Source organism: Pistacia vera, unplaced genomic scaffold (assembly GCF_008641045.1).
Source record: "Pistacia vera cultivar Batoury unplaced genomic scaffold, PisVer_v2 Contig73, whole genome shotgun sequence".
Classification (NCBI taxonomy): Eukaryota; Viridiplantae; Streptophyta; class Magnoliopsida; order Sapindales; family Anacardiaceae; genus Pistacia; species Pistacia vera.
The window spans coordinates 835,676-856,508 of NW_022196590.1; the positions used below are offsets into that span (position 1 = coordinate 835,676).

Sequence of the window (20,833 nt, forward strand, 5' to 3'; positions counted from 1 at the left end):
TTTTCATACCACATTTACTGACATTACCCATCAAACAAAAATTCACAAATTCAGTATATACAACAAAACTTAGCTCTCTGCTGAGAACTGATCTTCAATCCTCAGTAACAGGGAAAGCAAAACAGTTTAATCTTCAATTTTCAACAACAGAATCAACAACCAAAAGATCTTCAATCTTTAGCAAATAAAATGAGCAAAACACAGTGATCTTGAACTTTGAGTAACCAAAAAGGATCATAACAGTAACCAAAAAGATAACAGCAGCATCAAGTTAGCAAGCAGCAACTTATCCATCAAAGAGCAAGCAAATCGTTCGCTCATTCTGATTTTTGTTTTTCAATTCTTGCTTCTTGTGTTGGTTGGGAGATTGCAATTTGATTAGAGAATGGTTTTGGAGTAAAATTGATTCTTCGAAGTTATTGTTCTGGAGACTGATGTTTGTTGTTTTGGAGAATGGTTTTGGAGTGAAATTGTTTGGAAGTGGTGTTGTTTTTGTTTTGGAGTGAAATGGATTTGCCGATTTAAGTTGTTGGTTGTGGAATTCGCCATTTCAGCTTGCCCACCCAGGCCTCTCTCACCATCATACACTCACTCCCACGCCATTTTAATCGAGCTGGCTCAAACTTGTTTACATGAGCTCGAGTCGAGTTCAAGCAGTTTCCCTGGTTCGTCAGGCTCGAGACTCAACTCAAACTAGCCAAAGTGTAAAATGAGTCTAGCTCGTTTAAGCTAAAACTCAACTTGACCTGACTCGTTTGCAATCTCAGTATAGGCCTAAACCTAATAAATGAGAGGAAGCCCAATGAAAAGGGGAGAGTCCAATAACAAAAAAAAAAAATGAAGAAAAGAAGCTGCGAAGAGAAAGTGACATGACAAAAGTCAGCAATTCCTATAAAAAAGGAGGGTGCTTAGTGAAAATACAACTTTTGCCGGGTCATTGGAAAGCACTTGGCGCATATTAAAGCATTTTCCTTAGACTGTGCTTTCTCCTTTATTTAATCTGTGTAGACTTTTTAATCTCCATCGGTTCTCCGTGGACCAATAATATGTTTAATGGCTCCGCTTGACTTGGAAGTCTTTCTTTTTAATATAACGTGATCAGAGTTGTTAAAAATTATCTGGCATCCATCTAAAGGAGCATTTAATTCAGTCTTTCGCCGCTTCAGTTAAATTATTCTTCTTGAGATTACATTATATTCACACATAAACAAACCGCAAAGCATTCCTTAATGGACTATAATTAACTAATAACAAACCATATTAATTTATACGTGTTGATATATAAACGGTTGGATGCTCCATGTGACAGTTCATGAAGCACATGGCATGTTAANATGAAAGTCCTCAACTGCAAAATTAAAGGAATCAACAATGCTCGCTCTAAACTTAAGCTCTCTAATCTTTGTAAACTTCACATGCCAGAATTCATTTGTATCTTTGGATTTAACTCTAGTTGCCATAAATGATAGAGGTTATTCTTTACCTAACATTTGGTTTCTTTGGAATAAATATTTGGCTCCTACAGTTGCACAAAACTTTCCACAACAAATTTTGGTTCATACTGTCATGGAAAATACTGTTTGTTGTGTCACTTTTTGTTCATGCTTCAACTAACCTTTACATTTGGCGACTTCTTTGGCAGGATTTAATAGATTTATTTTTTAATCGCCTTCCTTAGATGGTGATTGGAGACTTCAATGCGATTCTTGGTGCTCATGAGTGTGATGTTTCAAGAAAAAGCAGAGAAAACTAAAGAAGAAGAAGTTTGAAAAATTCGAGTATATTGAGCTTAAATTGTTCAAGTACAGTGACTAACACTTTTATAATGTGAATAGTAACTAACTGTTAGGTTTAACAGAATCTAATAGCAACTAACCAGAATAGTAACTAAAATCTAACAATAGTTAACTTTGACCAGCTAACTTTGACTCTTTACTAACATCTTCCCTTAAACTAAACTGGGAAGGTTTGCCAATCTCACTAACACTTCCCTTTAACAAAACTGGGAAGACTAATCCCACTAACATCTTCCCTAAAGCAAAATTGGGAAGACTTCATATAATAATCTTCAATGCAAGTAATGGAACTTCAATTTCCAACAACAAAATCTTCAATTTCCAGCAACAGAGTAACCATAATCAGTTGCAAAATTGCAACTTCAATCTTCAAAGAATCAAATTTGTCTTCAACTTTTAGTAAGGAAAATAATCACAACAAGCATAAACTTAACTAGCATCACTGTTTTTAAACTTTTAGCAGACAAAGTAACCACATCAAATTTGTCTTCGACTTTCAGCGAATAAAGTAATCACAACAAGCATCAACTTAACAAGTATCATTATCTTCAACAAATTTGTCTTTAACTTTCCGCAAAGAAAATAATCACAGCAAGCATTACCTTAACCAACATCAGTATTTTTCAACTTTCAACAGACAAGATAACCACAACAACAATGCAACAAACAACAAGCATTAGCTTAATAAATGTTCAAGAATAAACCAACATACATTAGTTTAACCATCAACTGAGCAAAAATGATAAACAACCTCTCAAAAATAAACTGTCATTAGCTTAATCACCAGCTTGATCATCAATTGAGCTATCACTTAGTCAAATCACCAACTGAGCGTTACTAGCAATCAAAATTAAGGAAAAACATCAACTGAGTAAACCTTCTATAACCATCAGTCATAGATTACAGCCAATTGAACTATAAGTAAAGCTTGATAACAATTGATTTACAAACAATTCATCAGTTTGATTTTGTAGACAATACAACCTCATTTTCAAGGGTGCTAGAGTTAGATTCAGCTTTCCCAAGAGAAGCAGTAACGGTTAGCTTGTTCTTTAGGATTTCAAACCTTGAAGCTGATAAAGATTTGGTGAAGATGTCAACCTTTTGATGTTCACTAGGACCATATTGAACTTTCAAGTTATTGGCAATAACTTGTTCTCTTATATAATGTGCATCCAGTTCAATATGTTTGGTCCTAGCATGAAAAACTGGATTTGATGTAAGAGAACCAACACTCTGATTGTCACACCAAATGATGGGTAATTCAAGAAGAGTCAAACCAATTTCATAAAACAAGCTTCTAAACCATGCTATTTCTATGGTTCCCTATGTAAGTGCTCTGAATTTTGCTTCTATAGAGGACAAAACCACTACTTTTTGCTTCCTAGAACTCTATTGTAATAGGTTTGAACCAAGAAATAAGCAACAACCACTTATTGAGCTTCTGTCTAGAATACTGCCTACCCAATCAGCATCAATAAAGCATTCCATATTGAATATGTGAACTTTACTAAATTGAACCCTAAAATTTATGGTGCCTTTGAGGTATCTAAGAAGTCTTTTACAAGCTTGCCAATGTAGTTGAGTAGAAGCTTTGAGAAATTGGCTCAACTTATTTATAGAGTAAGCAATATCAGGTCTTGACAATGTCAAATAGTGTAAAGCCTCACTTGTGCTTCTGTAAAGTGATGGTTTGTCAAATAAGTCACTATCTTCAAATGTTAGCTTGTTACCTAAAGCCATAGGAGTAGAGCATGACTTGGAATCAATCATTCCAGTCTTAATTAACATATTTCCGGCATATTTTTCTTGACTTATATGAATGCCTGAATCAGTTCTGTGAACTACTTCAAAACCTAGAAAATATTGAAGAGACCCAAAAGTTTTCAAAGCAAAATCAATATTCAACTTGTGCATTATGTCTTGAATTAACTCATCATCACTGCTTGTTAAAAGAATATCATCCACATAGATGACTGCATAAAGAGCTTGATTATTGTGTCTATAGATGAACAGGCTAGAGTCTACCATAGAAGTTACAAAACCCCATTTGAGAAAAACAGTTTTGAGCTTTTCAAACAAGGCCCTTGGAGCCTGTTTGAGGCCATACAGTGCCTTGATTAGTTTACAGATGTGAAGAGGATTCTTAGCATCAACAAACCCTATGGCTGAGTCATGTAGACTGTTTCACTAAGCTCTCCATTTAAAAAGGCATTGTTAACATCTACTTGTTGAATATCCCAACCATAAGTAACAGCTAGGCTTAGTACAACTCTAATGGTAAAGGATTTGATGACATGACTAAAAGTATCAAGATAATCAACACTGGGGGTTTGTTGGAAGCCTTTAGCAATTAATCTGGCTTTAAATCTTTGAATAGAGTCATCTGAGTTATGTTTGATCCTAAACACCCATTTGTAGCCAACTACATTCATATGGGACTCAAATAGAACAAGTTCCCAAGTGTTGTTAGAGAGCAGGGCAGTGAATTCACTTTACATAGTAGCTTTCCAAGATGGATGAGAAAGTGCTTCAGATACACTTACTGGTTCACTTGTGTCAAGATGAGAAAGGGAATTTGAAAAAGAAACTATGCAGTTTAACTTTGGATCTAGTGAGCATAGGATGAGTGTTTAGGGGCTGTGAATCAAATGGTAACTCAATTGTAAGATGTATATTATCAGAAGAGGGATCTACTGAGGTATGTGTAGAAGGTTTATTTATCAAGGGGTAGATCAACAGTAAGGTGAATAGTATTAATGGATTGATATGTGGAATTTAGAGATGCAGACTCAAAAGACTGAATGGAACTAGATGAGGGAGACTCAATAGGTTGATCAGCTAAGTTAGGTGATGAATTGGGAACTAAAACTAACTGAGGTGACTTGACCATTGTTGAGTCTTGTTGATAATTTGTAGATAGGATTGGAGAAGTAGCTGGGAAAGCAGAAACAATAGGCAAAATAGATACACTTGAAGTTTGCTGATCAGTGTTATGTGATAATGGAGAAACAATAGGTAAAACAAAGATGGATGGACAAGTAACACTTTCATTATGAAGAGAAGAAATAGAAGAAGGAGACAGTCTAATTGAATTGTCACTACAAGAGGATAAAGGAGAAGTAAAGCTATCCTTGGGATTTGATAGAGAAGGTGAGGCAAAAGGAAAACTGGACTCATCAAATTTAACACTTTGAAATAAGTAGATCCTGCAATTAAAGTCAAACCATTTGTATCCCTTGTGAAACAGGCTGTATCCAACAAAAGTGCACTTGGTGGTATGGAAATTAAATTTATGAGAATTGTATGGCCTAGTAAAAGGATAAACTGCATATCCAAAGACTCTAATAATAGATAATTTGGAACCTATTTGAATAAAACTTGAAATGGAGAGGAATTGGATATAACAGATATGGATAGTCTATTGGTAAGGTATGTTGCAGTTTGGAAAGTGAACCACCAAAATTTCAAAGGTATACTAGCTTGAGCAAGTAGTGTTAAACCTTGTTGTATTATTTGTTTGTGTTTCCTTTATACTCTTCCATTTCGTTGCTGAGTATAGGGACATGGATGCCTAAATATAATGCCATGATCAAGAAAGTAAGAAACTAGACTTCTATATTCACCTCCCCAATTAGTTTGAACACACTTTAGGGTTGTGTTAAATTGTCACTCTGCTAGTTTGTGAAATTGATCGAAAATGTTTTGAGTTTCAAACTTTGCATTCAAAGGGAAAATCTAAGTAACCTATTGTAATCATCTAAGAATTGAATGTAATACTAAAACTATCTAGGAGATGGGATAGGTGATGGTCACCAAAGATTTGAATGGACTAATTCTAAGGGTTTAGAGGATCTAGAGTTGGACCTAGGGAAAACAGATTGGTGGAGCTTACCAAACTAACATGCTGTGCAAAAAATCAAAAGTACTCTTAACAGTATAATTTACTTTCAAAGAATGCAAATTTATTGCAAGAACAGTTGCATTAGGGTGACCTAATCGTGTATGCCACAGCATTCCACTGGTATTTTCAACTGGAAATTAAGATTGAAACATGCTTCTTCTATTATCAACAACATCATTAGTACAAAGGGATACAAATGCAGGAGAATTAGGAGTAACTTGAGTAACACTAGTGTCACTTAAACTCTTAAGGCCACAACCTTTATCAACATCATTATTTTCACAAAGAGTAGAAAATTGAGAAGACAAAAATTGTTTGGATTGTGACTCACTAAAAGCTCTGGCTGAGGAGTTGAAAGTTAAGACTATGGAGGTTGAATGATCAACGGGCAAGTTTGAGTTTGAGTTTGAGGTTGAGGGAGTGACTGAAATTTGAAATTGATAAATACAAGCCTTACGCCTTCCTTGAAAAAGAACAGCTTTGGATTGCTTGTCCTTAACCACATAATGGTTGGCAAAGAACTCAACAATTACACTATTGTCTTTAGTAAACTTAGAGATACTTAACATATTTTTAGTAATGTGAGACACACATAAGACATGCTTAAGATAAAGTGATCTAGAATGACAAGGTAATGAAGTGAAACCAGTATGGGATATAGGAAGTAACTCACCATTTCCAACCTAAAGCTACTCATTGCCAGAGTAGTTGGAATTCACTGTAAGTTGAGACAGGTCTAAAGTCACATGATCGGTAGCTCCAGAGTCCATGTACCAAGATGCATTCTGAACTGTGGATGGTGCAACAATGTAGTTAGTAATAGGATTGGAATGATGTTGTGGCTGAGTTTGGGACTAGACTATGACCACTAGTTATAGATGAGTGAGATCCAATGTTTATTTGAGACTGGATTAGGTTCTATTGAAAAACTAGCTGGAGTGCGATTTTGTACTCCTGACTTGGAGTAGAGTGGTGATGAAAAACCAGCTTGTGTAGGCATCTGAGTGCTTAAATTGGGATTGTAAGGAAACTGTGAATAAGTCTGACGAGGGAACTATGATCCTTGAAAGGCTTCTAGCGTTCTGGAATAATTTGGAAAAAAGTTGTTCTTGACTAACAAACTGTTTCCTCCTCTAAAGCTTGTATCAAACCTATGATAGCAATATAAGGCAAGGTGTGTAGTTTTTTAGAAAAGTTGATATATGAATCTACCTCTTCCTTTGCCACCAGTGAATTGTGGAGGGTAAAAATTGATATTGTGATGTTGAATTCATAAATTGATTAGGGCCAGTGACAGATTGGTGAGAAGTGAAGTTATGAGATGTAAAATCAGGAGTCTGCAGCGATTGAAATTGAGACTGTCCAATGTTGAATGGAGATTGTTCACTTTGGTATTTCTTACTGATCCCAATTGGTTGAGAGATTAGCAAGAGGAACTAAGCCTCCATAAAACTCAGTATTGACAATTGAATTCATTGCTAAATTGGCCTCCTCTAACCTGAGCTCATATTTCTGCAGAATAATCTGAGCTTCTTGAACAGATAGTGGATCTAACCTAGACTCCAATCTTGTAGTAATATTTACTATAGTAGCATCATATTCATCGTTAAGACCATTAAGAATGTAATTCATCAGTAACCACTATTCCATTAGCTGACAAACTTTTGACAAATCCCTTTATTTTAATGAAACAATCATGAATACTAAGATTGTCCTTCTTAGTATTTTGTAACAAATTCTTAACATGCAGAGCTTTGGTTCTTGACTTAGTGAGAAATTCCTTTTCCAGAGTAATTCACATATTAGCAAAGAACTAACATTTCAAAATTACTGTGAACATCGATTCAGATATGGATCCAAGAAGCCAACTTACTAATAACTTGTCAGTCTTTTTCCACTGATTGTATTTTGGATTAGGTTCCTTTTCAGTTGTTCCATCAGAACCTTCAACTTGAACTTTGACAAATGGGGCTGGACACGAAATCAATCAAGTGAGATGCTCCCCTAAATCGTGAGATCCAACCGCAAATAGAACTTGCGATTTCCAGAATCTGCAGTTATCCCTAATTAATTTGGGGGAAATGACAGGAAGAGCTGAAGAAGACATTGAGGTAGAGCTTGCACAATTGACAGACTCAATTAATTTGTGACCTGAATTGCTTAGATTAGAAGAGAATTGGGACAGATTGACCATCTTTGACGTTTGTCGATGGTTATGATACCATGTGATGTTTCAAGAATAAGCTGAGAAAACTAAAGAAGAAGTCTGAAAAATTCGAGTATATTGAGCTTAAATTGTTCAAGTACAGTGACAAACACATTTATAGTGTGAATGGTAACTAGCTGTTAGGTTTAACAGAATCTAACAACAGCTAACCAGAATAATAACTAAAACTAACAGCAGTTAACTTTTACCTGCTAACATTAACTCTTGCCCAGCTAACTTTGACTCTTTACTAACAATGAGAAGAAGGGTGGGTGCTCATTGAATCAATTAGCTTACTGGGAATTCAAGCAAATGTTTGATTAATGCAAACTAATTCACCTTAACACTACCGGAGCTCCTTACACTTGGTCCAATGGATAGAGAACTCAAGGCCTTATTGAGTTTTGACCTGATAAATCTTTATGTAATTCAACATGGCTAAACAACTAGAGTTGCAACTCTTGCTTCACCTTACCAAGATTGGTTTCTAATCATAATCCTTTTATTTTCATCACTAATAAAGAGGCAGCACTAAAGCCAAAACCTTTTAGATTTCATACTATGTGATGGAAACACATCTTCTTTCAAGAGGTGGTCTCTTCTTGTTGTAATAACACGCTAGTTCCAAGATGCCCAGTGTATGTGGTTATTGCCAAGCTGCGCAATCTTAAGGAACAACTATAGCTTCGGAACAAATTAGTTTTTGGTGATGTTCATGAAAAAGTGGAGAAGGCTAGAATAGCTCTTAAACACATGTAGCTCTCGATTTCATAAATAGGTATTTTCGTTGAAGCTTATGAGGAAGAAATTAAGGCTAATCAGATTCTCATGGAAGCCTAGTTTCCAACATTTATTTTGGAAAGAGAAATCTCGAATCTCTTGGTTAAATCAGGGCAATAGATGCTCAAAATTCTCCCACACTTACATTAAGATTAAGAGGTCCAGATCTTTTATCGATGCTCTTTCTACTGAGGAAACCTTGTGGAGGATAAGAAAATCACGTGGTCAATTACTATGAAATTCCAAGTTCTTGGTAATCGGCAAGCTAGCTATTAATTACCTTTTGCTATGAGTACTATCGATGTTCATTGAACAAATCATTGACTCGGAGTTTCAGACGGTGGAAAAAGACAATTAATCATCTAGATTCATAAAACATTAATTTCTTGGCCAATAAAAATAGAATTAATCATTTTTTTTTTCAACTAATCAACTACCATGCACCATCCCTCAACTGTCACCTTTCGGTTTTTATTAAAATCCCATCGCTAGGGATATTATGACCTCATTAATTAATTAAAAAAATCCAACGTGATAAACCCATCGAGTTGTCATCTCCCTTAATGTAACCTGCCATGTAATAACATTTATTATTTAAACGAGCTCGTCCCAAGAATTCAATGCTATTATTAATTGAATTTGAATGCTCATTGTGAAGAAAGAAGATAAGGTGGCCTAAACAGAGAGACTTAAATGCTAGAATTAAGAGCCACCAATCTTGATTCGCTATATCCTGCACCAATTTCCAAAAATAAGGACAACTCATATACATTGATACGGCCAGTTTTTAATAACTGATATATTGTTTTCATAAACGGTTCATTTCATTTTTCTTTTTTTCTTTACATGATTATTTAAAATTGAACTCATTTATTATGTTTAGAAACTATTAAAATTTGTTTAAAAGATATCAAAATTCCTTTTAAAAATATCAAACACCCGTATATAAAATTTATCCAAAGTTCCAAACCACTAAACATATGAGTTTAATTATGAATTTATGAACAATTTCACATAAGGTGATAAAATAAACCATAACTTAGCCCACTTTCATCTGTATGCAGGACTTTATAACAGCTTGAGCATATTGCTAATGTCTTAATTAATCAGAAAGATCTCAATATTTATTATTAAGCCAAATGAGGAAAGTTACACCAAATACTAAAAAGATAGATTTTCATCATTCAAATACACAGAACAAGTATTAAATTTACATGACATGATCCCGAGAAGAAATGTTTAATTCCAAGGAACCGAGACAATGATATTGGGTCCAGAATTAGCCTCTTCCCCTTCGGTAGATGTGAGTGCCATGACAATTCCATCCATTACTGATCCCATCCAATATGAAACACGAGTAGGTTTGTTACCTTTGTGAATTACAATCTCATTGGCCCCTATATCATCCCAACTTTCGCCTCTGACTTGACTCCTGAGATCCAACTCCCACGGAACCATCTCATTTTCAAGTCTCGAACAAGTTTCAATCTTGATGGTATAGAAAGGTTCTTTCAGAAAGACTGGGAACTTTGATGCCAATTTGCTACCCACCTCATTCTCAGTCTCCTTAACACAAACTAACACGAGTGTCTTGCCCGATTCATTTTCCAAGTTAATATTTTCGTCAGTAATCTTGAAGATCATTGTTTTGCCGCAATTTTTGGTTTGGTCGGACCTGATGATGGGAATGCTTGGAGAGCCACTAGTCTTTTTGAGAGTAGGGAGGTAGAATATGGGAGTTTCGATTGCATCATCAGCTTTGGAAAGCATTTCATTGTGAATATTAACCCATTTCTTGAGGAAATTATCCGTGATTAAGAGGTCTGCAAGAAGGATGTTGCAGCTCATCCCGATTGAATATCCGCCGCATTCAAAATTGGTCACCTGAAATTAACCAAAAAAGAAAAAAGACCCATTGAAATTAAATACATATAAAATAAGAAAATCGTATGAAGTAACCAAATTCAGAGAATGCATCTACCTGAACATAAAATAGTGGAGAGAACTGAGGATTTTGTTCATCAATGTCCTTCCAGAAGACAAGCTCAGGTTCATCGTCTCTACTCTCCTTATCGAGAAACTCCGACAAAGTCATATGGATCCTAGCTTCAATGAGCCTAAGGCCACTATCATTGGACACGAGTTCTAATCCAGCATGGCCATCTTCACCTCTTCGTAGTCAACCACTGAGAAATGGTTGATGAACCAAAGCTCGAGCTATCGATTCCTTCATCCAGCCGGCGACTATCCAACCAGATTCATCCTCCACCACCTTCTTGTAGTAAAGAAGTATGTTAAAGCACCTCCGGAAGATCCCTGAACCAACTGGATCCGTCACCAACACTTGCCGTCTCTGCCGTGGATCAGTTTCCTTAAATGGAGTAACGGTTTGCACAGATTCAATCTGTAAATTGGAGACTGGAGTTCCCTCACCATGTTGCCCTGCCATACTTAACAACTTGTGAAAGAATTGATCATTTTGTGGTTATTTATAGGAGTTATAAGTAACGTTAGTCGACCCCTGACATTTTAAATAAATAATGAAATTTCTTATTAATTATACTCTTATCATTTATTAGGAATTGCGATTATTAATTATAAATGTTGAATTAATTTTGATTGGTTAAATTAAAAATAATATTGATAAGAAATGAAATTTATATCTTGTGAACTACTAAAGATAAGAGACATTCTTACATCTTACTAAAATCAATGTATATATATATACACTGCAGAAAGAAAATAATATTTAATGCTTTTAGATTATAAGAATAAGAGGAAACTTTGGTATTACCTAAAGGGAAGTTAAGTAAAATAATGGCCTTACTTTTTTAAGGTCTAATGCCTCTACTCAATTGTGGTGTAGACATTTCTATTGACAAAAGGTTTTGAGAGATAGTGTTTGTATTTTGTAAATAATTTGGTAAGCTTTGGTATACCTAATGTCCTTGGAGGAGTTGTAATAAGGAAAGGGTTGGGTGTTGAGCTTAATTTGCATAAAATTTGGTCATCAGACGAGATCTAATCTACCTATTTCTTAATTTACTTTAATTTTCTTTCCTTTTAAAGAAGAAAGCCGGAAAGCAATCTGGTGTTCTGGTGGTAGTTGCTTGATGAAGCACGCAAAGGCCAACCTTTCCCAGATTGAACTTTCATTATTGATCGACGAAACACTTATTTTAGTATGTGTCGGCAATATCTACCCACCTTGCCTTTCCAACTTTTTGTAATCTAACTAAAAAGATCGATGAAAAAATATGGTGGTGTAATATAGGGTTTAATTTTAAGTATCGTGTGTCACATTTCTATTATTGAGTTGTTAAACAAATATAATTCAAGGGTATTGATTAATTTGGTGATTTTATACTCAGATGAATAATGAAACCATATTTACTTTAGCAAGCTTTCAAATTTTCATAATTTTATTTCTGATGTTATTATTATAGTACCTTAAGTTTTGGATTATATGATCAAAGAACCTAATTAATATGGGCGGCCGATTTGGTATAACTGTACAGGGAAACTGGATTTGTTGGTGATGAGTACAAGGGCTCCAAGTAGTCCTAGACGCTATCGCCATCATCAGTATGCGGTTATTATGGTTTCATTTACGAGAGCTACAAAAGGCCAGACCGCCAGATCGCCAGACCGGGCATTCTGGCTTAATATATTGAGCTATTGTATGACAGTTGTAATTGGCATGTGCTGCAGTGCATGCAACTCATAAAGGATTTTCTCCATGGCAATCCAAATCGCGAGAAGTCTAGAATATTCAAATATCAATTACAACTGTCTTCATTTCAAAGAAAAATCAACTAACAGAGTTTTTATTTAATGCATGGAGCCAACGCGAAAACACAAAGGACAACGTTAGATGGGATTTTACTGGATCATTTTGTTCTCTGTAAAAATCTTTACTGCAATTAACCTCTCGTCTTCGATGCTGATCTAATTTAACTCTTATACATTGGGAGACAGTGGTGGACCCAAAGCGTTTGTTGGGGGTATCTGCGGCTCCACCATTGTTTGCCAAACAATTAGTGAAAACTTAAAATAAAAAACACCAAACCTTAAGTGAAGAAAATAATATAATATCAAGAACTTGAAAGAAAAAAAATGCAATAATATAATACTTTTTTACTTGAATAAATCTATGGGAAGCAAAACCTTGAAAAAATGTATTGAAAATCTCATTCAATTCACTAGGAAACACAAGAAAAATTTTATGTGGAAAAACTTCTTCAATGTGAAGAGAGCAAAAAACCATGGAAATCTAAAGATCCACTTAAATTCAATATAATCAAAAGAGTTTACACCAGCCACTATCCACCCAAAATATTCAACACAAATTTAGAGTTCAATCACAACTCTAACACAAATAAAATACATGAAGGTTTACAAAGAGATGAATTAAAATCATTAGAGAAGCAGTCAAACTTTAAGCTATATAACTCCAAATCCAGCCATTAAAATCAAAACTCAACTGTCTAGATTAAAAATCTACACATTCTCTTCGCACTAACTAAAAAATCAAGTTAGAATGGTATACCTAAAGATATGAATATATGAATATTGATTATATAAATATAAAAGCAAGTTAGAATGGTATACTTGAAGATCTTCAATTTAACACGATTTTCCGCTTCGATATATTCTAAAAGTGTTCAATGATATCTTCATTTTCATTTGTTGCAAAAAACTTCCCTTTCAATGTAAACCACCAAGCAATTGTTCATCCACTCATCTCCCATTTGATTACGTAAACTATTATTAAGAAGATTCATTGCAGAGAACACCCTTTCAACTGTTGCAAGAAAACTCAACCATTTTTTTAGCAAGGTCGGCAATCCCTTCGATATGAGTGAAATTGACGTTGGTGCTAACGACATAATAGTTTTCAAGTTGATCATTGAGCAACCAAATATCGTGTTGAGAAAAATTGACAGGATAAAACTTTGCAAATTCAAGTAATCTATCTTTGTTAAATGTAGCAAAAGAGTTACTTGGATCAAGATATGCCATACACTGAAGCAACCTTATATTTACTTCATCAAAATGATTATTGAGTTCTTCTTGAATGTTATCTAAAACTGTAGACATCAATTCCACCTTAAAATGATGTTTATTCGTAATTGGTGCAATTTCTTGTTTTGTCCTCCCAAAGTTATCTTCCATGTTCTTAGGGATTGATATGTCATTATCTTTGCACATATCATAAGCTTCTTTTAACAATATATTGAAGCAAGTGTCCTTATTTCTCATTTTATGCAATCGACGCTTCAAATTTTGTACAAATTGCATGGCATTAAGAAGATCCTGATCTTTTCTTTGTAATGCTTGTGACAGTTCATTTGTGATTCCCAATACTCTCTTCATTAAGAATAACAAAAAGACAAATTCAAAATTCTCCATGATTCATAATAAACTCCTTGCTTGACTTTTGCTTTGCTAATCATCTCGTTCAATCTCAATCACCCTAAGCACATCAACAACAAAAGAAAATAAGTTTATGACACTATGAATTGTCCCTATGTGTGAACCCTGATCATTTAATAGTGCATTCTTGATCCAAACCTCGTCCCATTTGAAGATCACCATTAAAAATCAAAGATATCACATATTCGTACTGTTTATCACGTATAAGATCTTTGCGCTTGCAAGATGTCGTTACGATGTTTGATAACATAGAAATAGATTGAAAAAATTCACCTAATGCCGAATGGTTATTTACAACTTTTACTAGCGCTAGTTAGAGTTGATGAGAGAAATAGTGAATGTAGAAAGCTGGATTATTGTCTCTCAATATCAACGTCTTCAAACCATTGAACTCACCCTTCATATTGCTTGCTCCATTTTAACCTTGCCCCCGTAAACTTGTTAAACTCAATCCATGCTTTACAAAAAAGGCATCTATTGCAATTTTCAAAGACTTGACAAAAGTATTCTTAACATGTACAACCCCAATAAAACGTTCAATAACACAACCTATTTTGTCCATGTAGCGAAAAACAATAGTAATTTGTTCGTTCACTACCACATCACGAGATTCATCAACTACTAAAGAGAATGGTTGTTTATCTCCCATAATTTATGCAATTACTCTCTTGGTCGTCAAATAAGCACAAACATTAGATAGTTCCCTTTGGATTTTGGGGGCCGTCATTTGATGGTTTTTCAAAGCATTTCCCATCACAACTTTCTTTATGTCGTCATTGTGATCAGATGAAACTTTAGTTCCATAAAGTTACCTTAATTTTTAGATTCAACTGACTCGTCATGACCACGAAATGCCAATCCTTGATGTAAAAAAAATCTAATGCAATCAATTGATGCATTCAAGCGAATGCGATAGTCTAGTTTGTCCTTTTTCGACACGCAAGCAAGATTTACATGATGTTTTACCTTTGGTTCACCAAATCAACACACTTGGCATGACATTGGTTATGAGTACTGGAATGATCTCCAACATGTTTTTTTCACTTTTGCTTTATCTTTCCAATTATTAAATCCCTTACTCAGAAAAGCTTCACCACCTATTTGGTCACCATAATCGATTTTGAAAAGATAACAATTGAAACAAAAAATGCAATCTATTGCGACACTATATTCCATCCAACTTGGACCTTCCTCGTAACTCTCTGATGTAAACCTATGCTTTTTATCTCTGAAAATAGTGAAAGGAAAGTTATGATCTTTAGGTTGGCAAGGATTGTTCAACAAGTATGCTTTTCGAACTTCTTCCTTTTGTCAGTCAGCACAACAAATTCGTTAATTGGTATCTGATAAGTGCTTGAAAATACCCTTTTACTTAGTGGTTTATTGGTATTATTTGTGAGAAATTAGGTTCAAGTTGTGTGATTTGGCTTAATTATTTCATAAATGTCTTTTATGGGATCACGGGTATGTTTTGTGTGTTTTCAGGCTATAAATGCTTAAAAATAATTTTTGGATGAAGAATTATGTTGTGATGGAGTTTGTGACAATTGGAAACAAGTGGTTCAAGATTCAGAGTTAAAACGAGGAAGTTATGACGTTTTGAAGATTAATTGCAAAATTTGGAAAATTGTTTAAGTATTGAGCATGCCTCGGTACTTCAATGATACCTAGAGCTGTAGACCATTTTTAGTGATGATTCTTGAAGAATTGGAAAGCTAACAAAAAGATATACAATTCGTATTTTGAAGACTTCTTCAAATTCAGAAACATTCATACAAGAAAAAGATTATCTTTGTGTGTTGTGGCATAAGTCTACCCATGCCGCAGCACAACGACAGATGAAATTGAAGATTTTGCACATGCAGTGGCACAACGATAGATGAAATTGATGATTTGTGTGCATGCCGGTACAGTTAACTTATGCCATGGCATGACGACGATTTCCTAAAAAATCTAGATTTATGTAATTACGAATTTTTTTGAATTTAAGATTCTAGTCAGAATAGGATTATTGTAAACTCACTCCTAAAAGCCTAGCATTATAAATAGATGTCTTTAGCTATTATTTAAAGGAGAGAGAGGATGGAGAATAGATTAGCCATTATTTGTCAATCAAAACAACAACTCTTGGGGTTTTGGTTCATAATCTAGGGAAGTTTTATTTAAAATTTTAATAAAAATAAAATTAAAAAAGATTTTTTATTTTTATTTGATTATGAATTAAATAGAGTTTCTAGGGCTAAGATATAGCCCAAGATTATGAATATGTGCTGATTGATTCTTGTTAATATTTGTTAAGCATTCTTTTCTAAGTTTTATTATGGTTCTTAATGCTTCAATTCTTTTGGTACCGAGAGTTGGTTGATCTAAGGGACTAGGTTGAGATCGAGAGATGATATCTAGTTGGTCTAATGTAATAAAACCATAGGTTGAGCAAACTCTAGAGATATATTACTGCGATTTGTGAGGCTTTGGTAAATTTCATAGAGTGTAATAATCTCTTAAGACTTAAATCCAATTTAGAGATACCTTGGGTTAGTAATAAAGGGTTAATCCGGTAATTGTTTGAGAGAAAGTTATTGGAATTCTAGGGAGTTTGGCCTGTAGAAAAAGTTAATAATTTTAGCAATAATTATCAATACATAGGATTAAATTGGTGTGAGATTTGTGCCCTAGGTTTAGTCAAATTGTTTTACAACCAATGTGTTCTTTGCAATCTTCTTTAGTTTTTAGTTTGTTTTAAATTATTAGTTTTAGTTCATTCATTCCATAAAATTTTGGTTAATCAAATAGTAATAGGATAGTTTATTTTGGTAATTGGTAACTAGTAATTCTCTAGGGTTCGATATCCGTTTACTCAAATTATATTACTTGCACTATTCCGTACACTTGTGGATCCTCTGTCAAGTTTTTGGCGCTGTTGCTGGGAAATTACTATTTTTTTTACCAATATCAATACGAGCTATTTTGTTGCTAATTTGATTTTTGTTCTTGTTTTACCTTGTTTATTTGTAGTTAGTAATTTTAATTTTAATTTTAGGTTTAGTTTGTTCTTTATTTTTTTTTAGATTTTTAGTGTACTAACGTTTTTTTGATTTCAGGTTTTGATCATACACAGGAATTAAATTCAATGGATTAAGTTTAATGGTTGATATAGGAGGAGAAGAGTTCAAAGAACACTTAAGGACTACTCTAGTCCTACAATTGAAGGATGTGCTTCTAGCATTAGGGACCACCAGTTCAAGTGAACAACTTTGAAATCCAGCCAACTATAATTCAGATGATACAACATTCGGTGCAATTTGGAGGGTTAACAAGTGATGATCCTAATTTGAATATTGCATTTTTTGGAGCTCTGCAACACATTCAAACACAATAGGGTATCTGATGATGCAATTAGGCTTAGGCTTTTCCCATACTCTTTTAAGGATAAAGCTAAGGTTTGATTGACTTCACAACCACCTAGAGGCATTTCTACTTGGGATGAGTTAGTTCAAACGTTCCTCGCAAAGTACTTTCCACCTGTCAAATCTGCCAAGATGAGAATGACATTACAATTTTTTTCCATAAAGATATGGAGTCGCTTTATGAATCTTGGGAAAGATACTAAGAGCTCTTACAAAAATGTCCTCACCATGGATTGTTAATGTGGTTGCTAGTGCAAATGTTCTATAATGGTTTGTTTCCAAATACGCAAGTTATGATTGATGCAGCCTACAACTTGATTGAGGTGATGGCTAGCAATAACTATATGCGGCCTTCAGAGAGAAATTTAACAAGGAAAGTAGCGGGAGTGCATGAAGTTGATGGCTACACAGCATTGGCTGCTCAACTTTCAGCCATTCAAAAGCAATTAGGTTTAGCTCTGAAAGTTAATGCTATTGAATCTTCTTCTCTAACTTGTAAATTTTGTGTAGGAAATCACTTGCCAAGGGATTATCAAGTAGGGAGTCCGTTTGCTCAAGCCAAACAAGTGAATTATGTCAACAATTTTCAAAGAGGGCAAGGGAATCAATTCTCCAACACTTATACTCCATCATGGCAAAATCATCCTAATTTTTGTTGGAGTAATAACAATGATCCTAAGCCACCTCCTAGTTTTCAAGTTCAAGAGGAGGAATCTAATTTAGAGAGTGTGCTCACTAAATTCATGGAGGAGTTGAGCAAGAGATTTGACAAGAATGAAATTCAACTCCAAAAATATGAAGTACTCTTGCAAAATCAGTCCGCATCCATTAGAAATCTTGAGACTCAAATGGGGAAGATTCATAATATTTTTTCGAGGAGAGTTCAAGGATTGTTGCCAATTGATACGAAGAAGAATCTAAAGGAGTAAGTCAATGCCATTACTTTAAGAAGTGATAAGCAATTGGAGGAGCCAAAAAGAGGTGACGAAATTGAAGAAAGTGGTGAAAACATGAATTTTGGTAGAACCAGTCATGTCGCGGCACAACCGAAAAAATGATGCATTCTATGGCACAACTTTGGAAAAAGAGAAAATTGATCAAGCTGAAAAGAAAGTGGAAGCTACCTTACCATGCCCTCATAGAATGCAGAAATAGCACCAAGACAAGCAATTTTGTAAGTTCATGGACATATTTAGAAGCTTACATATCAGTATTCCTTTTGTAGACGTGTTGGAGAAAATGCCAAGTATGCGAAGTTTCTAAAGGAGATCCTCACGCACAAAAAGAAGTTTGAAGAGTACGAGATGGTCATGCTCACCGAGGAATGTAATGCATTGCTTTAAAAGATACTACTATCGAAATTAAGAGATCCAGGGAGTTTTTCTATTCCTTGAAACATTGGTAGTATTTATTTTGATAAAATTTTATATGATCTAGGAGCTAACATTAACTTGATGCCTTTTTCTATGACTTGGATTAGGAAAGGTGAAGCCAACCATGGTTCATCTTTAATTGGCGGATAGATCCATAACATATCCTAGAGGAGTGGTGGAGGATGTCCTAATAAAGGTAGATAAATTTATTTTTCCGGTAGATTTTATAGTTCTTGATATGGAAGAAGACCAGAACATACATTCAATATTAGGACGACCTTTTCTAGCAACAAGTGAGACTTTAATTGATGTGTACCAAGGGAAGTTAATTCTAAGGGTTCAAGATGAACAAGTTGAGTTTAATGTGCCTGATACAATGAAATACCCAACCGACATAGAGTCTTGTTTTAAGCTTAGCATTGTTAATGAGATAATGGGTGAAACATTAGAAGAGAATGACCATATTCCATCCCCAGAAAATTGTTTAGTCAACTCTAGGATTATGGAAGCCAAAATGGAGAATGAGAGGGTGCATGGTCAATGATTGAATCCTTACAAAGATGTTGGAATTGAAGATGAGTGAGTTACGATTTTCCTAGAAAATCTTGACTGAATAAGTGAGAAAGTCAACCTTACGACTCTAGTAAAGCGCTTCTTGGGAGGCAACCCAAGTATTTTATTTTATTTTGCTTTGAATTCTTTCTTTTTTTTTTCTTTTTCTTTTTTTTTTATTAATTTGTTATTTTTGTAGGTGTTAGTTTTTAGGTGTGTTTAATTGTTTTCTGTTTAGTTTAAATAATTTTGATGTTCTGTTTGTTTTTCTAAATTCATAAATTTTAACGAGTTATGTGTGTTGCCAATAAGGTGCACCGTAAGTTTTTTTGTTTTGACAGAATTAAATAAACCACAATGGAATGGAACGAGTTGGTGATGGAATTGTCACGCAAATTCACACTTCCTTATTGCAAAAAGGGGGGTAAATTTTCTTTTTCTCTTTTTCCTTTTGTTTACAGTTGTATATTGGGGACAATGTAGATTTTAGGTTGGGGGTAAGGGAAGTCTCTTCCAAAAATTTTGGAATTTATGGATTTAAGAGGAAATTTTTTGTGTTTTGTTTTGAATTTTGTTTAGTTTCTTGGATTACTTTGTATGTCAATGATAGTATTATGATTGCGATAACATGTAACATGTAGAAGACATTAATTTTTTCCTTGGATTAAAGATAATTTTGAGTGCTAATTGCACCTAGTCTGAGACTCTCTTGGTGTTTGGTATGAATTGCTAATTAGTATAAATGCTTAGAGAAGTTTTATGTGTGAATTTTTCATAAGACAGCTTTTGCGAACTCAACAAAGTCTAGAACTCACTTGATAACCTCTTGAGGTTAAATCCTAGAATTCATATTACCTAGGAAATGATTTAGGCTATTTTTGGACCGATTGAGTCTTTCAAGCTAACCCTATATTTTGTTATCACTAGTAAACCCTTTGAGCTTTTATAAACACATTTTATCCTTGGTTTTCTTTCATTTAGCCTATTATAACATACCTTGATGATGAGCTTAAAACACATTCCTACCTTTTTAAGAGACTTAGTTCTAGCTCAAGCTTGGTGAGAGTACTTAGACAAGTGAGGGTAGAGAGTTGTGACGTTTTCTTCCCACAACCCAGAATTTATGCAAAGAAATAGGATGTGGGTTGTGAAGTGTGTAGAATGTTAAGGTGGGTTGTATGTTGCTTTCTTCCTATAAGTTATTTGTCAACTTATGAATCTAGCGTGGTAACACTAAGTCATGGTACGAACACCTCACTTTGTCTTAGCACAATCGTTTTGTTTAAATTTCCAGTGTGACCATCTTCTGTTAAAGTGACCACCTTCAATTAAGTTGTTTTTCTACTATATTGTGTGAGCACTTCTGAGTCAGAGTGGTC

The 20,833-nt window shown here is 34.4% G+C and overlaps 1 protein-coding gene and 1 non-coding gene across 2 annotated transcripts; both read right to left on the reverse strand.

The window, feature by feature from the left end:
- Nucleotides 1-9,925: 9,925 nt before the first annotated feature.
- On the reverse strand, nucleotides 9,926-11,135 carry LOC116115050. The gene is made up of 3 exons (XM_031401183.1): nucleotides 10,990-11,135; nucleotides 10,668-10,857; nucleotides 9,926-10,570 (listed from the first exon to the last, which is right to left on the reverse strand). Exons 1-3 carry the CDS (start codon nucleotides 11,133-11,135, stop codon nucleotides 9,926-9,928), a joined length of 981 nt encoding a protein of 326 aa, XP_031257043.1.
- A 6,523-nt stretch (nucleotides 11,136-17,658) lies between these two features.
- LOC116115081 lies at nucleotides 17,659-17,764 on the reverse strand. Its single transcript, XR_004125618.1, has one exon. It is a non-coding gene; the product is annotated as a small nucleolar RNA R71 (small nucleolar RNA).
- Nucleotides 17,765-20,833: the final 3,069 nt, after the last annotated feature.